We start from the raw sequence: 17,656 nt of genomic DNA on the forward strand, positions 1-17,656 counted from the left end.
ATTCGTATTGCTACAAGTCAGAAGAATAAAAAAAAGTAAATAAAAAGGAATAACTTGATGGCGCGCTGTTACCACCAAGTTGGCGCCAGAGGACCACGCAATAGCCGAGCCGGCGCATCAACCACGGCATGCGATTAAATGATACAAAAAAATTGAGGACGGGCAATCAATCAGTTGCCCTCCAAAACTTCCATAACAGCCTTCATCTTTTTAGAGATCTTTTAATTCCGCAGACCAAGCAGAAGGCTAGTGCTCTTACCACCCTCCTTACCCTCACCACCAGGCAGATATGTGACGTTGGGGTTAGAAGCGAGAGTCTGAGCAATCTCACGGCTAGCGTCGATACGACGGATCTCGATCAAACCAGTACCAGCCTTGCTGACAGCCTTGGAAATGATTTCGGCAGATGAGGCCTCACCCTCTGCGCGGATGACGTTAGCCTGGCGCTCCTGCTCGGCACGCTCGACGATGAATCGGGCACGCTCAGCATCTTGCTGGGCGATTTGCTTCTGCTCGACGGCCTTGGTGAACTCCTTTCCGAATGTCATGTGGGTAATGGAGACGTCCTCTAGAGCGATGTTGAACTGCGAGGCACGCTTGAGAAGGTCTGTACGGATACGGTTGGAGACGGCTTCACGCTGGGTGATCAGCTCGGCGGCGTCGAACTGAGCGACGATAGATTTGAGCACTTCGTTTCCGATGGAGGGGAGGACACGCTCATCGTAGTCGGTACCGTAGGACTAAATATCAATATATTGTTAGCATGGGAGTTTCGGAGACGTGCTTGCTGTGTTGCTGATGCTGGAATTCCTTTTTTCCCGTACCTGGTAGATTTGCGGCAGTTTCGGCACCTCCGGACGGTGCAGCACGCGCAGTGTCAAGCTGACCATCTGCAGATCCTTCGATCCTGTTGTCGTAGAGATGTTGCGTGGCTTAGTGCGCACATCGTACATGATTGCCCGTTGCAACCATGGGATCAGAAAGTGTGTGCCTTCGTTGGTAACCTCCTCTTGCACACCAGACAGACGATCGAAGATGACGGCTCGTTGTCCACCCTTGACATCGTAGATGGACGCGTTGAAAGCTAGCACGCCGACTGCGGCGGGGCCTGCCAGCCGGTAGAGGTTGTAAAGGGCGTTGGCCATGGTTGTATGGGGAGGGTTGGGGGAGGATGGAAGGTCGAGGTCGTTCGGAGCAGTTGATTAGTTGATGATGTCGGGCTTTTCCCATCCTAATCGGGACTAGCGTATCCCAGGCCAACTTCGTTCCCGAACTTGAACGTCTTTTCCCTTTCTTGCCCTGTTACCCTGACATCTTCACTCTCTCCCCTCTCCTTTTACCTTGAACTCTCGTCTGTTCATATTTCACAATGGGTGGTCACGCTGCGGATCCTAAGAACGGCTAGTGAGTTTTTCTCTTTCCAGGCTTCTGTTGTTGCTGGGGTGGGAGTCCGGTCGCACCCGCGAGATTGGATTACCCGAGGAGTGCATTGGATAGCACCCTATTCTAGCTTCAATTGTTCTAATTACCAATCTGGAACTTGATACTGACTATGTTATTATAGCTACACCGGTGGCTGGGGTAAATTCGGTACGTGAACGCTATACCTTCAACTTCCGAAGGCGCAAGTCGGAAATATCCACGATCACTTCTACACCCGACAACTACGGTCCAGACGGATTGACCGAAGAACAATACACGAAGAAGAACACATAACGAGTGAACCGGCATACTGATGTGAAATATTTTTCCAGGTTGCCCTACCCCCCAGCGCATTGCTACATACGCTCTCTCCCCTAACCAGCAGCGCCCCTTCGCTGGTGCTTTCCACGCCGCCATCTTCAACACCTTCCGTCGCTTCCGTCACCAGGTCCTCTACGTCGTTCCTCCTTTCGTCATTGCCTACGCTGCCATGAACTGGGCTGTTGAGCGGTAAGATCCAACCATAAACCTTGGGGGATGATGTCCGTACTGACATGATGTTTTGCTATAGCAACGATTACCTGAACTCCAAGCCCGGCCGCCTTCTCGAGGGTGGGGGTGAGGAGTAAACAGAGTTCCTTTAGAAGAGGAATTGTGTTGTTTTTGTTCATCATTTATCAAGTTTGGGGTTATACCGGAAGTGCACACGCGAATGCGCTGCGTGGCTGTATCAATTGTACAGTAAACTAGAAAGCAATCAACCATTTGAGGTTTTTTCCTATGTTTCAATTATGGAAATTCGCATCTTTTTATATCGCCTGATAGCTTATTCGAGCTATCCTTTAAGATCTATGGGTTGTGGTGGTGTGTTTGACTGGGGTCAGCCTCATTTAGGCGATCTCCATTGGCCCATGGACACTTGGTCATATATTAATCTTTACCGCCTTGGACTTCTGCCAAGTTGGAGCCTGAAGGACCCCATCACCCACCAAGACCCTCAACTGCTACTAACAGCGCTCAAACTCAATTGGACAATTTCTGTTACCTGATAATGATGGGCTCGTATCTTGGCTTGTAGTTTATAGTTTCCCTTAATGGCTGATCCCTCTGTAGCCCAAGGGTCAGTTCCCCACTTAAGAAAATTGTAGCAGGTAAAAATTTGCCCAAAACGGTCAAACTTCCGCCGTTTCCTTTTCTTTTTCGAATGTTGCGTTCCCTCCATCTTCCTCTTCGTTCACTCAGGCCTTTCTATTTCTCAAGCCGTCGATTTTCTTCTTCACCTTTCAAAATGAGCGAGATCACTCACCCCACTATCCAGGGTATGTTATGTGTCCCTGCAGCTCCTAAGCTCCCCTCTTAATTACAATACCCCACCATGCCTATCCATCCCACCTTGCCCCTCAATTGTCCGAACAACATGAAGCCCTCCCCACGCTAACCACCCACCAATCTTTAGATGGCTGGTTCGCCGAGAAGTCCAACATGTGGCCTGGCCAGGCCATGAGCCTTAAGGTCAACCAGGTCCTTCACCACGAGAAGTCCAAGTACCAGGATGTTCTGGTCTTCGAGAGCAGCGACTATGGCAACGTCCTCGTCCTTGACAATGTCATCCAATGTACCGAGCGCGATGAGTTCTCCTACCAGGAGATGATCACCCACCTGGCCATGAACTCCCACCCCAACCCCAAGAAGGTTCTCGTCATCGGTGGCGGTGATGGTGGTGTCCTCCGTGAGGTCGTCAAGCACGCCTCCGTTGAGGAGGCCATCCTGTGCGACATCGACGAGGCTGTCCCCCGCGTCTCGGAGACCCACCTCCGTGGCATGAGCATTGGCTTCAAGCACCCCAACGCTAAGAAGTATATCGGTGACGGCTTCGAGTTCCTCAAGGCCAAGAAGAACGAGTTCGATGTTATCATCACTGACAGCTCTGACCCCGAGGGTCCTGCTGAGAGCCTTTTCAAGAAGTCCTACTTCGAGCTTCTCAACGGTGCCCTGCGCGAGGGCGGTGTCATCACCACCCAAGGTATGTTGATCTATCTATTGATTTATGTACAGGATTGAAGAACTAGGCTAACATTATTTGCACCACTCCGTAACCAACCCGCTTGACGGGTATGGTTTGGAACTGTGCTTTTGTCTAATAGCTGAGAGCCAATGGTTGCACTTGCCTCTGATTGTTGATCTCAAGAAGGCTTGCGGTGAGGTCTTCCCCGTCGCCGAGTACGCTTTCACCACCATCCCCACCTACCCCTCCGGCCAGATCGGCTTCATGGTTTGCTGCAAGGACGCCAACCGCAACGTCCGTGAGCCCGTTCGCTCCTGGTCTCGCGAGGAGGAGGACAAGCTGTGCCGCTACTACAACGCGGACGTCCACCGTGCCAGCTTTGTGCTCCCCAGCTTTACTCGCAAGGCTCTTAATGCTTAAATGGATTGAGTCTTAAGAGATTGAATCTATTTTTTTTTTCTTTTATTTAAGGTATGGCATTAGCCGGTGGGATGATAAAAGTTTGGAGGGATTATGAATTGTATCATGATGAATGAAACTCGTTCTGGGTATTGTTGTTTAGTGTCTTGTAACCTTTGCCGTAGAGACTTGTCGATACCCTCTCACCCGGAGTGTAATGTTGTGACGTACAACCAAGTAAATCAATAAGGAGCGATTGGCTATTGGCCAAACGTTTGAAAAGAGGGACATCAACAAAAAGTAGCTCAAGTTATATATGAGGAAAGCTGGTTGATTCTCCCATGGGAATAGGAGAACTCGACTACTTTAAGGCATAGCCTAATATCCACGTAAATGTTCTAGGATGCTCTGGAAGATGTGGATATGACACATAACAAATTTCAACTTGAAGTTAACCAAAGAATACACGATTGACTTTCGACACAAAAACGCTAATTTCAATCACCATACAGAAATGGAAGATTGGGACATTCAAGTTATCATTGCCAATAAAATGGATGAGGGTGGCTGAGAGAAATGACATCACTGAGCTCTTTGAAATAACAAAAAAAAAACGATAGCTTTGCAAGAAGGACTTACTGCATAAATGATTGAATCGGTTAAGTACCCATTATAGTACATAGTCGCTAAGCACCAGGATACAGCTGACACGTAACTGAAGCTACAAAGAGACATACGGTGAGCTCTTAACAAAGTATGATTGGTATCAGTGATGTTGTGTAACAGATGACAGATGCTGCATATCTAGCTCATGCAACCTGGCTACCAGCCCTGTTTTCAATATAGACGATTATAGCGAAATACGTCAAAGACTCCACGTTTAACATTGGCCTAGTCCTTGGAGGCAACAATCGCTATTGTTTTGTTTGTCTGCTGCAGCCCCTTCAATGCATGAAGCCACTAGTGTACTCAAAATGTGAAATTCAATGCACAGAAAGAATCGGTGTAACCTGCAAAGTTATGGCCTAGAGCTTCCGATAATTGCGATAAATTGGTATCTTTATGATGAAATATTGCATATCTATATATCGAGAGGATTATAAGAAGCTATTTTTCTAGGTGAAAGAGTTCCTCAAATCACTCTATTCGACTTGGATCACTTGATCTATTATGAGTCTGATAGTCCCCCCCCCCCAACGTTTCCGATTCTAGCGGCACTGGACTAAAGGCTAATCCTTATATCGCGCAGGATGACGCCTACAGGCGATGGAAAATTATAATGGCATAAGAGACATTCTATATATCTAGATGTTTTATCCGACTTCTGGTTATGATCTAGCATCCGAGTTATGTATTGCGAAAGATTTGGAGTAAAGTTCGAGATTTCATATGTACCTATACTCAGGTGTCCCATTCAAGATCTGGCTATGATTCAACATCAGCGCTATTTCATGATATTATGAGTGTTTTACAATCATAAACAACAATCCTTTACGAATATCGTAGATGATCAACAAACTCGCATTTAGTGAGGCTGTCCTACTTAAACTACAACTATAATTTGAATTAATGTACCCTTGATTACTTTAGCTCGATAACTTGGGAAATCCCAAGGTTGGAATAGAATTCCTATATACTAGAGATGAATCATACGAATCTCGGAAATGGCTCGGGGGATCAACGTATGGTTCACTGGCATTTAAATACCTCGGTCTTCAATTTCCGGGTTCCCCGCATATACCCCAATGTCCCCCACTACAAGTTCAAGTTCTCAAGACTCTCCAGCATTTTCTAACTGAACTACAACACAAGCACCCATAGGTACCCGTCCAAATACCTGATTCTCACATCGAAGAGCTACTTTGAACCATGTCCACATACAATCACCACATCGCCCTTCTAGGCGGTGGCACAATCGGTCTCTCAATGGCAGTCCTTCACCTCCGTCGCCCAGACACAAAAGTCACTCTCTACGATCCACGTCCCGACATCGAAGCTCAAGTCCGCGAAATCCTCCCCGTATTCCTCGATACCAATACTAATACGAATACAAACACAATCGACAACCTACTCTCTACAAACCGCCTAACACTCACAAAATCAATCCAACAAGCCGTTCAATCCGCAACAATCATCCAAGAACAATCTCCCGAAGTAACAGCCTCCAAACAGGCTCTTTGGAAGGAAGTTTCACGTTTTGCCTCCCCCTCTGCAAAACTATGGAGTAGTTCCTCTGGTATTGCGGCCTCGGCTCAGGGTGCGCTTTGTGATGTTGATATTAGGGAGAGGCTTATTGTTGCGCATCCGTTTAATCCGCCGCATTTAATGCCTCTTCTTGAAGTTGTTCCTGGACCAGAGACATTATTAGAGGAAGTGGAGTATGTTCAGCGGTATTTTAAGGAGGTTCCTGGTCCTGGTCCAAAGAAGGGAAGTGTATCTGGAAATGACAATGAGAATGCTGGTTCATCTACAGGACAGTACTACCGACCTGTTGTCTTGCATAAAGAAGTACCTGGATTCGTGGGGAATAGACTTGCCTTTGCATTATTACGAGAGGCATGTTATCTTGTTGGGGAAGGAGTGATTTCCGTTCGAGATCTGGATGAGTTGATGATGGCTTCTTTGGGGCCGAGGTGGGCGGGTAGTGGGCTTTTTGAGAGTTACCATGCTGGTGGTGGGGAGGGGGGTATTGGAGCGTTTTTAAAGAAGTTGGCGCCTACTATGAGTGTTGTTTGGGGTGAATTGGGACAAGTAGATGTTTCGGTTGATGGGGATGGTGGCCCTGCTGAGGGGTGGAGGGGGACTGTTGTGCAGCAGGCGGAGGAGGCGTATGGCCCTTCTAGTTCGGTGGAGTCGAAACAGAGGACACAGGCGATGTTGAGGGGGGTTATCCAGTTGCAAAAGGAATCGGGGAAGTGATTTTACCTGTATAGTACAGAGGGAGAGATTATATAATTAAGGAAGGTTCTCCATCTACGATCTTCTACTTGTTCTTTTTTGCTTTGTTTTTGAGAACATCATTAGACATGGCGGACATCGCTCTATTTCATTCTTCAATATTGTGTCTAAGGGCTGTCGCCTCTTAACTATAAAATCATAACATTTTGACGCGTATCGACGTTCCTTACAGGATTTGCTGGAAGGCACGGTTGACAGGGGAGCGGACAGTGTGGCCCTTGTAGAAGTCGATGGTGGCAATAGCGCGCTTGCTGATGCCCTCGGGGGTGAACTCGAATTTCTGGAACGTGTTAGAAAGAATTTATAGGATGAAAGATAATTAAGATTGAAACTTACGGCGTAAACCTCCTTGTAGGGGCCGGAGGCGCCGAAGCGGTTAAGACCGAACTGCTCGTGAGCGTAACGCTCCCAGCCCATGGTGGTAAGGGCCTCGACGGACAGAACGGGGATGCCGTCGGGGAGAACGGACAGGCGGTAGTCCTTGGTCTGAGCATCGAAGACCTCGAAGCAAGGAACGGAGACAATGCGAGCAGCAATGCCGTGCTTCTCCTGGAGGTAGGTAGCAGCATCGATACAGATGCCGACCTCGGAACCAGTGGAGATGATGGTGACAGCGGCGTTGGGGTTCTCAACGGCAACGTAGGCGCCCTTGAGAGCGCGCTCGATGGTGGAGTTCTCCAGCTGGGGAAGGTTCTGGCGGGTCAGAGCCAGGATGGAGGGGGTGTGCTTGGCAGTGAGAGCAGAGTAGTAGGCAGCGCTGGTCTCGTTACCGTCAGCAGGACGCCAGACCATGCAGTTAGGCAGAGCACGGAAGTGAGCCAGAGTCTCAATAGGCTGGTGAGTAGGACCGTCCTCACCCAGACCAATGGAGTCGTGGGTAGCGATGTGGATGACACGGACGCGGGACAGGGCGGACAGACGCAGGGCACCGGCGGCGTAAGAAACGAAGTTCAGGAAAGTACCACCAGCGGGGATGACGGTACCGTAAGCGGCCAGACCGTTCATAACAGCAGCCATGGCGTGCTCACGGACACCGTAGCGGAGGTAGCGGCCGGACCACTCACCAATACCGTACTGAGGAGGCTGGAAGTCGACAGCATTCTTCCAGCGGGTGTTGTTGGAGCCAGTCAGATCGGCGGAACCGGACAGAAGCTCGGGAATGACATCGTGGATCTTCTCCAGGACGGCCTCGGACAGCTTACGGGAGGCGACGGCAGCGTCGGTAGACTTGTAGGTGGGGAGGCTCTTCTCCCAGCCCTCAGGCAGCTTGCCAGAGAGACGGCGGGCCAGGTCAGCACCCTCAGTGGGGAACTCCTGCTGGTACTTCTGGAAGAGCTGGTTCCACTCCTGCTCCTTAGCAGCACCGTCAGCGGCGTGCTTGTTGTAGAGGTCGTAGACCTGCTGGGGAACGGCGAAGCTCTCCTCGGGGTTGAAGCCGAACTGAGCCTTGACTTGCTGAGCATCGTCAGCCTTAAGAGGGTTTCCGTGGACACCGCCGGTACCAGCCAGCTTGGAGCCGAAACCAATGGTGGTGGTCAGCTTGATGACGGAGGGCTTGTCAGTGACAGCCTGACACTTGCGGATAGCAGCGTCAATAGCGGCAAGGTCGTTGTCACCGTCCTTGACCCACTCGGTGTGCCAGCCGTATGACTCGAAACGCTTCATAACGTCCTCAGTGAAGGCACACTTGGTGTCACCATCTAATATCAGGAATTAGCATCACCATATTCTCGTTCGATTGTGGGGGGATCAATGGGGCAAATTTACCGATGGAAATGTGGTTGTCGTCGTAGATGGCAATCAGGTTGCCAAGCTTCAAGTGACCAGCCATGGAGGCAGCCTCACTGGCAATACCCTCCATAGCACAGCCATCACCGAAGAAGGTGTAGGTGTAGTTGTTGAACAGCTCGAAGCCGGGCTTGTTGAAGACACCACCGGAGTGAGCCTGGGCAATGGCCAGACCGACGGCGTTAGAGAAACCTTGACCCAGAGGACCAGTGGTGACCTCAATACCGGGGGTATCGTGAGCCTCGGGGTGACCGGGTGTGATGCTGTCAAGTTGCTACAGGAGATCAGCAGGCGATCGCGAAGTTTTTACTTGGTCGCATCCTGCAAACGAAACTTACACGGAAGTTCTTCAAGTCATCAAGAGTGAGCTTGTAGCCGAAAAGGTGCAGCAGAGCATACTGGAGCATGCAACCGTGGCCGTTGCTAATTGATGATCGTGGTTAGCAAACTGCGACTGCTCAATTGAGGAGTAGCTTGCCACTGAAGGCGAGAAATATGCATTCTAAAGAGAAGGTACTCATCGGAAAGACATACGAGAGAACGAAACGATCACGGTTAGCCCAGTCAGGGTTCTTGGGGTTGAAGTTCATGAAGTTGTTGAACAGAACGTGAGCCACAGGGGCCATACCCATAGGGGCACCGGGGTGACCGGAGTTAGCCTTGGAGGTGGCATCAACCTATACGGCGCAATATTAGCAAGATTGATCTATTCCAAAGAACTGTGTCGCGACACTGTCTATTCTCGCCGGACTCGAAAAATTGAAAGCTGCGCTTCTCAATTGAGGCCTTGGAGAACATCCAGAGCTCACGATCGTAAGCAGAACGTACCGCGAGAACACGGATGGTGTTAATGGCCAACTTGTCCAGATCAGTGTAACCCATGATGGCAGATTCTGAGAGGGTACAATTAGTAATTGATGAATGCGAATGGCAGAATCCAAGCAACCTACTCTTTCAAGATAGATTAGGAAAGATGGGAAGGGAAGGAGGGAAAGGGAAAAGGGAAGAGGAGGAGGGGGACGTATTTGTTGGTGGGGGGTATGATGTCTGTGGTGGGGCAACCGCCGCTGCAGTCCGGGCGCTCTTGGATGCTCGCGGCGATGCGCAGCTAGAATAACACCCGGGGAAAATCTACGTGCGCACGGCCAATGAAGGACACTATTTACAGTGCCTTCTCCTCTTCTAGTCTAGACCACGCCCATAGCATCACCAAACTCCTGTTTTATGCTGATTTTCCAAGGCTGCTCGACTCTAGCTAGAACCTTGAGCGACAGCTGGGATACTACAGTGGCTGACTCATCGAGGGGCAGCATCAAATGCACGAGCCAAGTTCAATTCCAATCGTATATTAAACTCTACAACCTAAGAAACCTTGGAATTACTGCATATGTATCCCCCCTCTTCCTTCAATTTACGACAATAACACGGGAAAAAAAATACCATGCAAATCACAAGATCCAACAAAAGGTCTCTATGACGGGATTGTCCCAACCGTTGGCCATATAGCGTCCACAGGGTCTACACCGGGAACCGATCGGAGGACGCTGCTCCGGTCTCAGCAGAAATTAGAAATTAGCCGTCCCCATATTTTTTATTCAATTTCCCTCGAGGCAAAAAGCGGGTATGCTTCTCGGCTTGCATAGATTCACGGGATTATCAACCCCAATACTGATGGTGGTCATGGGATTACGGAATCCTGCATAAGTACCGTCCAGATGTCGGCTTGTCTCAATTAGGCTAATCCGATTTGGTGATGAACCGATCTACACCACACGAAATAAGAAACACGAACAGGGAAGAAAAATCTATTAATCCTCAAAACTCTACATGGTGAGAAGTGTCGGCGCTTCTTGCGCCCGGTGTGCTAGATGGGAACACCCTAGCCGCGGCTGACTCAGTCTAATACATACTATGGAACCTTTAGGTGCACTGTGCTCCGTAGCTATATCAAGGATCGTGTTAGTAGTAGTATCCCGGGGCTCTATACTCCGTGAGATTTTTACTCTGTTGCTTATGAAATTTTTGACTGTAGTGTAATCGAAGCTGCCCCAGTGCTCTGTGTACAATTAAGACTTGACTATGACTTGAATCGGTAGTCCTGCAAGGGTCAAATCTAAAAGATACACCCGAGTAGTAGAAGTTCTAATCCACTCCTGTGTACCTCGAGAGATATTGCTGGGATAGATGCAGGGACATACGTTTGACCAGCGGTGTCGGATCACACCCCACTATGTCCAATCTTCATTGGCGATCTTCTTTTTATCTTCCCATCGCCCCCACACTATTCAATGTATGAAGCATATCCGCCACGGTTAAAGTGGCGGATTTATAGAATTGTCGGGTTTTGAATGTTCCCAAATAGGCAACTCCCCATAAGTGGGTCATTAAATCTACGGAGGAATTTCTTCCGCTAGCCCTATGTCGGATCTACAGTACTTGATTGGTGATATGAGGAGAGTATTTCCTATGGCAGGTTCCGCCGATGTATTACTTTGTTTGGCTGTAAAGAGTAAAAGCTTTGAACAAATAGAAAACAATGAGGGAAATAGACATTACTAGTATAAACAAGTGGTCCCCGTACTATCTTCTAAGGAAGTATAAGAGATTTTCATATTTAAGTCAAGCCCACTCCACGGCCCGGATGGTTATTACCCGATCATTGCCGAAACGGTAAATAGAACGACGGCCCAGTATTTTCACGAAGACTGAATCTTCTTTCTTGATTTTCCGGCGGCCGTGATAATTCCCGCCGGACAATACCAGCCAGTTCTTCCTGGTCTTCTAAAGTCGCCATCGTCCCACGCCTTTCAAGAGCCACCGGCGCCTCAGATTCGCCGTCCGGAATATCAGCCTCTCCATTCCCATCCCTGATTGCCATCTGATTTAATTTCTCTGCAATAGCAGCCTCGATGCGTTCTTGAGCTGATTTCTCATCTGACTCCTTTTTGATTGTCGCATAATGAGCGCGTCGATACACGCCAATGGAGCTCAGAATGAGACTGCTAACCTCCACCGCGAACATCACAGGTAGAGCATAATTCAGTTGTGGATTGCATCCACCAGACCAGATGTCAACGAGGACTTGAAAGACACTATGTGCTGGCATAACGTATCCAACCTTGTAAAATCCAGGTGACAATTCAAATGGTAGTAAAATGGAAGTGACGTTGAGCACAACCCAGGATATGAGTGCCATGGGCACAAATTGAGGTGGGAGCCATATAGTGAAGACGTCAAGAGTGAGAAAATTCAAATGAGCAAAGAGCCATAGTACCATCCAGGTGAGCACGAACTGGATTCCATTCACGTCCCAGCCGTATCGGAAGGCCCAAATTGCACCCGCGGTACATAAAGATCCAACGAATGTGTATGAGGCTGAGATTAATTGGCGGACAATGACAATTCGATGTGGTGATACAGATGTGTAAAGGTGGAATTGCTGGTAAAGCCCATTGACGAATCCAAGGTAGAAGAATTCTTGGATCAAAATTAAGATCACTACCAATGTGTTGTAGATTAAGCGGGAGCCTTGTTTCGTTGGCTGGACGTTAATGGATGCCAAAGTCCAAGGGTCCGAGAAGACTGAGATGGCCGCGGAATCAGATGTGTTCAGCGTCTGAATTAACTGCTTTCCACCCGTCTCCATGAAAGAAACCCTTGCAGCTTCGGAAAGCTCGGTCAAGCTCAGAGAGACAGCAGAGTCAACAACAGTTGGATATCGTGCTTCGTTCCAGACCATAGTGAGAACTTCACTTGGGTTATATGATGAGGCAGCTGACCCACCCGTCAGTGCTGCATCTAACACGTTCGACGCATTAGAAGTAGTATAAAGTGCCGCCCAGTATTTTATATTGCAAACGGCATCCACAGCAAGCTCTGGTTGGGGATATTCAGTTGAAGAATGCTCAATCAGAGTGGGGAAACCCGAGCTTTGGAGCTTCTGATACGCATTGCGAACTGCGGTACCTATAGCGCCACCGTCATAATCAATGAAAAGAACATTGATATTATGAATATGTGTGGATTGTTGAAACAAAGATCCAAAAAGATAACAGAACAGGCCCAGAAACAGAATCTGGAGAATAAGAAGATTGAGAGCTGCAGCTTTGAGGACAGCCAATCGAAATGGGCGAACAGACGGATCATTGATGCTCAGCCGTTCTTGCCGAGATCGCGGATAGAACCCCATTAGGCTCGTGACGAGATCGGCGATCCGCTAGGACGTCGATAGGATCTATTGCGTGTGCTTGGAATGATCACCCCTCTCTTTATGATGCCTCGAGAGAATCTAATGCTGACAACTGAAGAATAAATGTTCTCGTCAGCACGGGAACCGGGCCGATTGATCCGCAAAATAAGATGGCGTTCGGATACGATGAGGCAGAGAAAAAAAAAGCGCCCGGATCTGGTGAGGAATGCTGAGGGTTAGAATGCAACAGATTGCTTCTAAACAAAATCATGAAAAATATTAAATTATGTAAAATACAAAACAAAAAAAAAGCGCCACAGAATTTCATATACCGAAAATTCATACACCGAAAATCCTGCTGCTTAGCAATGAAAAGTGAATGGCTCATTTACGATCGTTTTGTAAAAACCAACTGAGCCCCATCCTATGCCGATTTTGCCGATAGTCAGTACATTATTCTCAGAAATGTATTACGTTGAAGATCAAAGCTCGGGAAGAGCAAAGCCCGAGAGCGAGAGAGGACTTACCATTGGGAAAAGAGTCGCAAACACACGGATCTCCTCCGATTGCTCTGTAGCGTGGTGCTCCCAGTCAAGTTCCAAAGAGGCCTTCCCAATCATAGCTGCCATCGACAATGGTACATATCTTCTAGCAAGACAATCATGTGGACCAGCCCCAAAAACAAGCCAGTTTTTAGTCTTAGATTCAGCGTCGCCCGTGATCCACCGGTCGGGATTGAACACGTCTGGCTCGGGATATGCTTCAGGATCATGTAGAGCGGGATAACAAGAGGGAATGACCATTGATCCTTTGGGGACAGTGTAATTCGGCGTGACGGGGAAATCTTTCTTGGCTAGATATGGAACGAAGATGACGGGAGGTCTGTGTCGAAGCAACTCCTTAATGACGGCGTTGGTATATGTTAGGGATTCTAGCATGGCGAGATCACAAGTTTTGGTTTTGTCGCCGCCTCGTGCAGCTATATTCTCCGCTCGCAATCTATCGAGGACGTCTGGGCGCTGTGCGAGGATCTGGAATAGCCAGGTCGTGGCACTGCTTGAAGCATCTTGGGATGCGAAGAGGAAAGTAAATAGTGTTTCTCCAATCTCCTCATTTGTGAACTCTCGGATCAGATTAGTTGGTTTCTCCACATCTGTCTCTCCCGCGGCAATCTTTTCATGGTATCGTTTAGATTCTATCATGTGGAGAACCCAGTGATCGACGATACAAGTGGGCGTAGCCCCAGCCGCCATATTGGCCTTGCACTTAGCTGCACATTTGGCGAATTCGACATGCACGGCATCTGCTGTGCGCTTCCCACGCCACGGCTTCGTGAATGGAATATAGATTGATAGAGGGACGTTGACTAATTCGAGTGCGGCGGTTGCGAGATAAAAGTCATCAGCAATCCTTTTAACTGCGTCTTGGGATATGTAGTCTCCGAAGAAAGTACGACATGAGATCGCACAGTTTATTTCACGAAACATGGACATAAATGCGGTCGGTTTCCCTTCATTTTTCTTGCTAAGAGAGACAAATTTGTTAAAGTAATCTGTGAATACTTTCTCTTGGATGGGAAGGTAAGTAGCCAATGCTCTGTTTGTGAAGAGAGGGGTTAATCCTCTGCGATACTCGGCGTGAGTTTTGCCTTGAAGAAAAACCCATGATTTGTGACCCAAAATATCTTTCGCAAGAGGGACGATGCAGGGTTCGGCGTAGGCGGGCGACTTGAATACTTTGTGTGCGATATCTCGGTCGGAGGCAAGAACGACAAATCTGGCAAGTTGTGAATATTTCTGATGCTTATTTGGAAAGAGGATAGCTTTATAGAATCAACACGTACTTGTGGAAAATTGAGACGCAGCTGAGTGGTCCACTAGCCCATTGGGCAAGATATTGCTCAAACTTTGGGTCAAGTGATTGGAGGAATGGGCCTATGAGAGGTAATTTGAAGGAAGGACCAGCAATAGAACCCTTTCGTTTGAGGTACATCACTTTATAAAGCAGGGAGAATTTGTCAGCTTGTGTATATAGGACCATATTCAAGACACCAGTATGCTCACCTTGATCGTAGACCACCACACCTATCAAGAAAGTTACGACATATTGCCAGGCTGGGCGATTAGAAAGAAGCCCTACTAGACTTCCTTCGGATTTTAATCCAGTATCCCAATATTGCACATGTTTCTCCAGAGTACTGGAGTTACTCATCAATTCCACAGCCATGACAGTAGAGGTGATAATAGATGAACATTTGATTCATGAAAGGGCGCAGTGCTGTCTTCTTAAAGAAAACAAGATACTCAGCCGTCCTAACTGTGGGTCATTAAATATTATAGTAGATCTTATTATCTGGTGAAATAATGTGGCGCATCATCCAATGAGTGATGGGACTATAGTACATAAGAGGAGCTAATCTCCTTTCATGGATCATGTCCACTGTATTAGAAGACCATCAAGACTTACGTTGACATAGTGGTAGTATCGATACGGCTGAAATAATTGGTATGAAATTAAGTCATAAGGCTATAAGAGTTTCAAGGAGTATCTATCATCCAATCAAGGTATGCTGGCCATCGGAGATTCCTCAAGGCTCATACTTCGATATAGATACTCCGCCAAGTCAGATATGGACTGACCACGGGGTCTAGTCCTGTTTAGGTTAGACCCAAAAGCGAATTCGGGGTCTAGTCCCGATTGGGAACGGTGCATGGGCTGACATAGCGGGGGATCTGCTGGCACTGAACATCCAGATGTCAAGAAATGCCTACCGGAATTGCCGATTCATGAGAGATTATTGATCCAAGGGGGTGGATTGGTCTATTTATGTGCGATATTTCGCCACTCCCATTTCAAAACAATCGGTTCCTGAGCAAAACACTCCGTTCCGTTATTACACGCTGCCTTGACCAGGGAGATAAGGGTTTACCTTCATGTATTGCATGAAACCACTGAACAAGCAGTATAATCTATGGTTCACAGACGTAGTATAGAATTTCCCCCCTGTATGCAATACCGCATGATATTTAATGGCCAGATAGGGCTATTTGTAGATTAATCGATCTCTTTGACCCGAAAGGCGGTGTGGGGCCTGGTGATAGGACGAGGATGTCTCCACCAGGACTTTCTCTCCTGGAATAATCGTTCAACTTTCACAAAACGCGCCGGGCCTTCGTTTCCTTCTCCAACATGCGCCAGACACTTCGAAGGTCCTGTGCTGCGTGCTCCAAGTCCAAGATTAGCTGCGACCTTCGTACACCACGCTGCTCCCGCTGCACAAAACGTAAAATTCAATGCGACTATGCAAATCAACCCTGGGCGCCGCCGGTAGCACCCGGCACAGAGCCTGGCGCGTTAATAAAATCTGGTGATGCGCCCAGCACTGTAATGGACTGTTCTTTCGGCTCCCTGGACCCATTCGACTCTTATCCACAGACAAGGTTTCCTAGGGAACAAGTTCAACGCTTAATATATGGCTGTATGTATCTCTTCTCTCTCTTTTTAAACAAGCCTTGCTGCGCAATCTATGGCAGTTCAGCTTACTGTTCTAGTTCTTCATAAAATTGCTTTTCAGTACTATCCACTTGATATGAGCGCAACTTCCAATCCTTTTTTGGTCTCTTGGTGGCCGCTTGCTCTTGGTGATCCGGCCCTATTTCATGTTTCACTACAGACGGCATGCCTTGATGAAGAACTGCTGGCGCAAAAGGGATTTCAATCTTCTGAACTTCTTATGGCTGATTCGGTGGCTTTATTAAGACGGAAAGTGGAGAACACATCTTTAGCTGTACAAGATGGTACTATGAACTCTGTTATCACATTGGCAGCTATCGAGGTAAGTGTTTTATCATTAACAGTCGTGAAAACCGGCGCTTTTCATTCTGGCCCATACTAATGAATAACATGAATAGTTTGGAAAAGGAAATATTGATGTTAGTAAAGTCCATGTTGATGGAGTGAAAAAGTTGGTCGACATGAGAGGTGGTATAAATTCAGTGAGACAAACTAGTCCGCTTACTGCGCGTATGATAAGTTGGTGAGTGGCCTCAAACATACCTGCCGTCACGTTACATCTACTTATTATTGTGATTTCAAAGGGTATCAATGCTTATCATGGGCCACCCCCAATTTAATACACAAGATGACGTGGGCTTTGGAGACGGCATATCTTGTATTCCAGAATGGCAATTGGACACAACGGCCCTTGATGATTCATCTAGATTCAATAGCAATGAAGTCGACTATGCCGTTTGGAATGTCTTCATACGTCTACGCAGCGTCCTACAACGAACACAACAAATATCCTTTTCACCCACTCACCTTCACGACCTCACATGCTTTGTTATACATCGACTTCTGCTTTCTGTCCCAACCTCAGATCATCCTCAACATTCGCCAATCACCGAATCTCTCCGCTACGCAATAATTATATTCATGCTCAAAATTCAAGGCCCAACTTATTATTCACATGCAGTCATAATGAACACGATGACCACCCGATTTATGGAATCTTTTGAGCAGCTTGAATCAATACCTCGTGTGTATGATTCACTTGATGTCTGGCTTGTTTCAGTGGGCCTTCTGATCACTACGGGGTCATCAAATTATACATGGTTCATCGAGAGAGCACAGGCTATTTCGGCTTATTTACAACTGAGCTGTTTCTATGATGCTCTTGGTCATATTCAAGATATTCTGTGGGTTGAACAGTCACAAGGCGAAGACATGTTCCAAAGTCATTGGAATGCGGTATTTGATATTGAGGGTATACCTGACCTTTTGCGGCTCACACCCGAGTCCCTTCAACTCACATTTTGCATCTCCCCTAGCAGCACCAGTGCAAAGATTTTATGAGAAAATGATGTCTTTTAGAATCAATATAATATAATAAGCGG

General features: G+C 47.6%; 9 protein-coding genes across 9 annotated transcripts; 5 read left to right on the forward strand and 4 right to left on the reverse strand.

The window, feature by feature from the left end:
- Positions 1–221: 221 nt before the first annotated feature.
- On the reverse strand, positions 222–1,145 carry phb1 (prohibitin subunit PHB1; the record flags this gene model as incomplete). Its single annotated transcript, XM_056917200.1, has 2 exons — positions 222–740; positions 825–1,145. 2 exons carry the CDS (start codon positions 1,143–1,145, stop codon positions 222–224), a joined length of 840 nt encoding a protein of 279 aa, XP_056785080.1.
- A 224-nt stretch (positions 1,146–1,369) lies between these two features.
- Positions 1,370–2,051, forward strand: N7478_000986 (ubiquinol--cytochrome-c reductase subunit 8; the record flags this gene model as incomplete). The annotated part of the gene is made up of 4 exons (XM_056917201.1): positions 1,370–1,404; positions 1,565–1,590; positions 1,755–1,932; positions 1,994–2,051. The coding sequence occupies 4 exons, from the start codon at positions 1,370–1,372 to the stop codon at positions 2,049–2,051; spliced, it is 297 nt and encodes a 98-aa protein (XP_056785081.1).
- A 659-nt stretch (positions 2,052–2,710) lies between these two features.
- N7478_000987 (spermidine synthase) lies at positions 2,711–3,847 on the forward strand (the record flags this gene model as incomplete). Its single annotated transcript, XM_056917202.1, has 3 exons — positions 2,711–2,741; positions 2,879–3,445; positions 3,567–3,847. 3 exons carry the CDS (start codon positions 2,711–2,713, stop codon positions 3,845–3,847), a joined length of 879 nt encoding a protein of 292 aa, XP_056785082.1.
- Positions 3,848–5,695: 1,848 nt separating this feature from the next.
- N7478_000988 (Dehydrogenase multihelical) lies at positions 5,696–6,745 on the forward strand (the record flags this gene model as incomplete). Its single annotated transcript, XM_056917203.1, has 1 exon — positions 5,696–6,745. One exon carries the CDS (start codon positions 5,696–5,698, stop codon positions 6,743–6,745), a length of 1,050 nt encoding a protein of 349 aa, XP_056785083.1.
- A 205-nt stretch (positions 6,746–6,950) lies between these two features.
- On the reverse strand, positions 6,951–9,454 carry tktA (transketolase tktA; the record flags this gene model as incomplete). The annotated part of the gene is made up of 6 exons (XM_056917204.1): positions 6,951–7,064; positions 7,121–8,484; positions 8,552–8,846; positions 8,911–8,995; positions 9,107–9,249; positions 9,401–9,454. 6 exons carry the CDS (start codon positions 9,452–9,454, stop codon positions 6,951–6,953), a joined length of 2,055 nt encoding a protein of 684 aa, XP_056785084.1.
- A 1-nt stretch (position 9,455) lies between these two features.
- On the forward strand, positions 9,456–9,689 carry N7478_000990 (uncharacterized protein; the record flags this gene model as incomplete). Its single annotated transcript, XM_056917205.1, has 1 exon — positions 9,456–9,689. One exon carries the CDS (start codon positions 9,456–9,458, stop codon positions 9,687–9,689), a length of 234 nt encoding a protein of 77 aa, XP_056785085.1.
- Positions 9,690–11,228: 1,539 nt separating this feature from the next.
- Positions 11,229–12,761, reverse strand: N7478_000991 (SNG1 family protein; the record flags this gene model as incomplete). Its single annotated transcript, XM_056917206.1, has 1 exon — positions 11,229–12,761. The coding sequence occupies one exon, from the start codon at positions 12,759–12,761 to the stop codon at positions 11,229–11,231; it is 1,533 nt and encodes a 510-aa protein (XP_056785086.1).
- A 482-nt stretch (positions 12,762–13,243) lies between these two features.
- Positions 13,244–14,254, reverse strand: N7478_000992 (Cytochrome P450 61; the record flags this gene model as incomplete). Its single annotated transcript, XM_056917207.1, has 1 exon — positions 13,244–14,254. One exon carries the CDS (start codon positions 14,252–14,254, stop codon positions 13,244–13,246), a length of 1,011 nt encoding a protein of 336 aa, XP_056785087.1.
- Positions 14,255–15,950: 1,696 nt separating this feature from the next.
- Positions 15,951–17,615, forward strand: N7478_000993 (Zn(II)2Cys6 transcription factor; the record flags this gene model as incomplete). Its single annotated transcript, XM_056917208.1, has 4 exons — positions 15,951–16,239; positions 16,295–16,596; positions 16,673–16,797; positions 16,859–17,615. The coding sequence occupies 4 exons, from the start codon at positions 15,951–15,953 to the stop codon at positions 17,613–17,615; spliced, it is 1,473 nt and encodes a 490-aa protein (XP_056785088.1).
- Positions 17,616–17,656: the final 41 nt, after the last annotated feature.

Source organism: Penicillium angulare (assembly GCF_028827245.1).
Source record: "Penicillium angulare strain IBT 27051 chromosome Unknown utg000001l_segment0_segment0, whole genome shotgun sequence".
Lineage (NCBI taxonomy): Eukaryota > Fungi > Ascomycota > Eurotiomycetes > Eurotiales > Aspergillaceae > Penicillium > Penicillium angulare.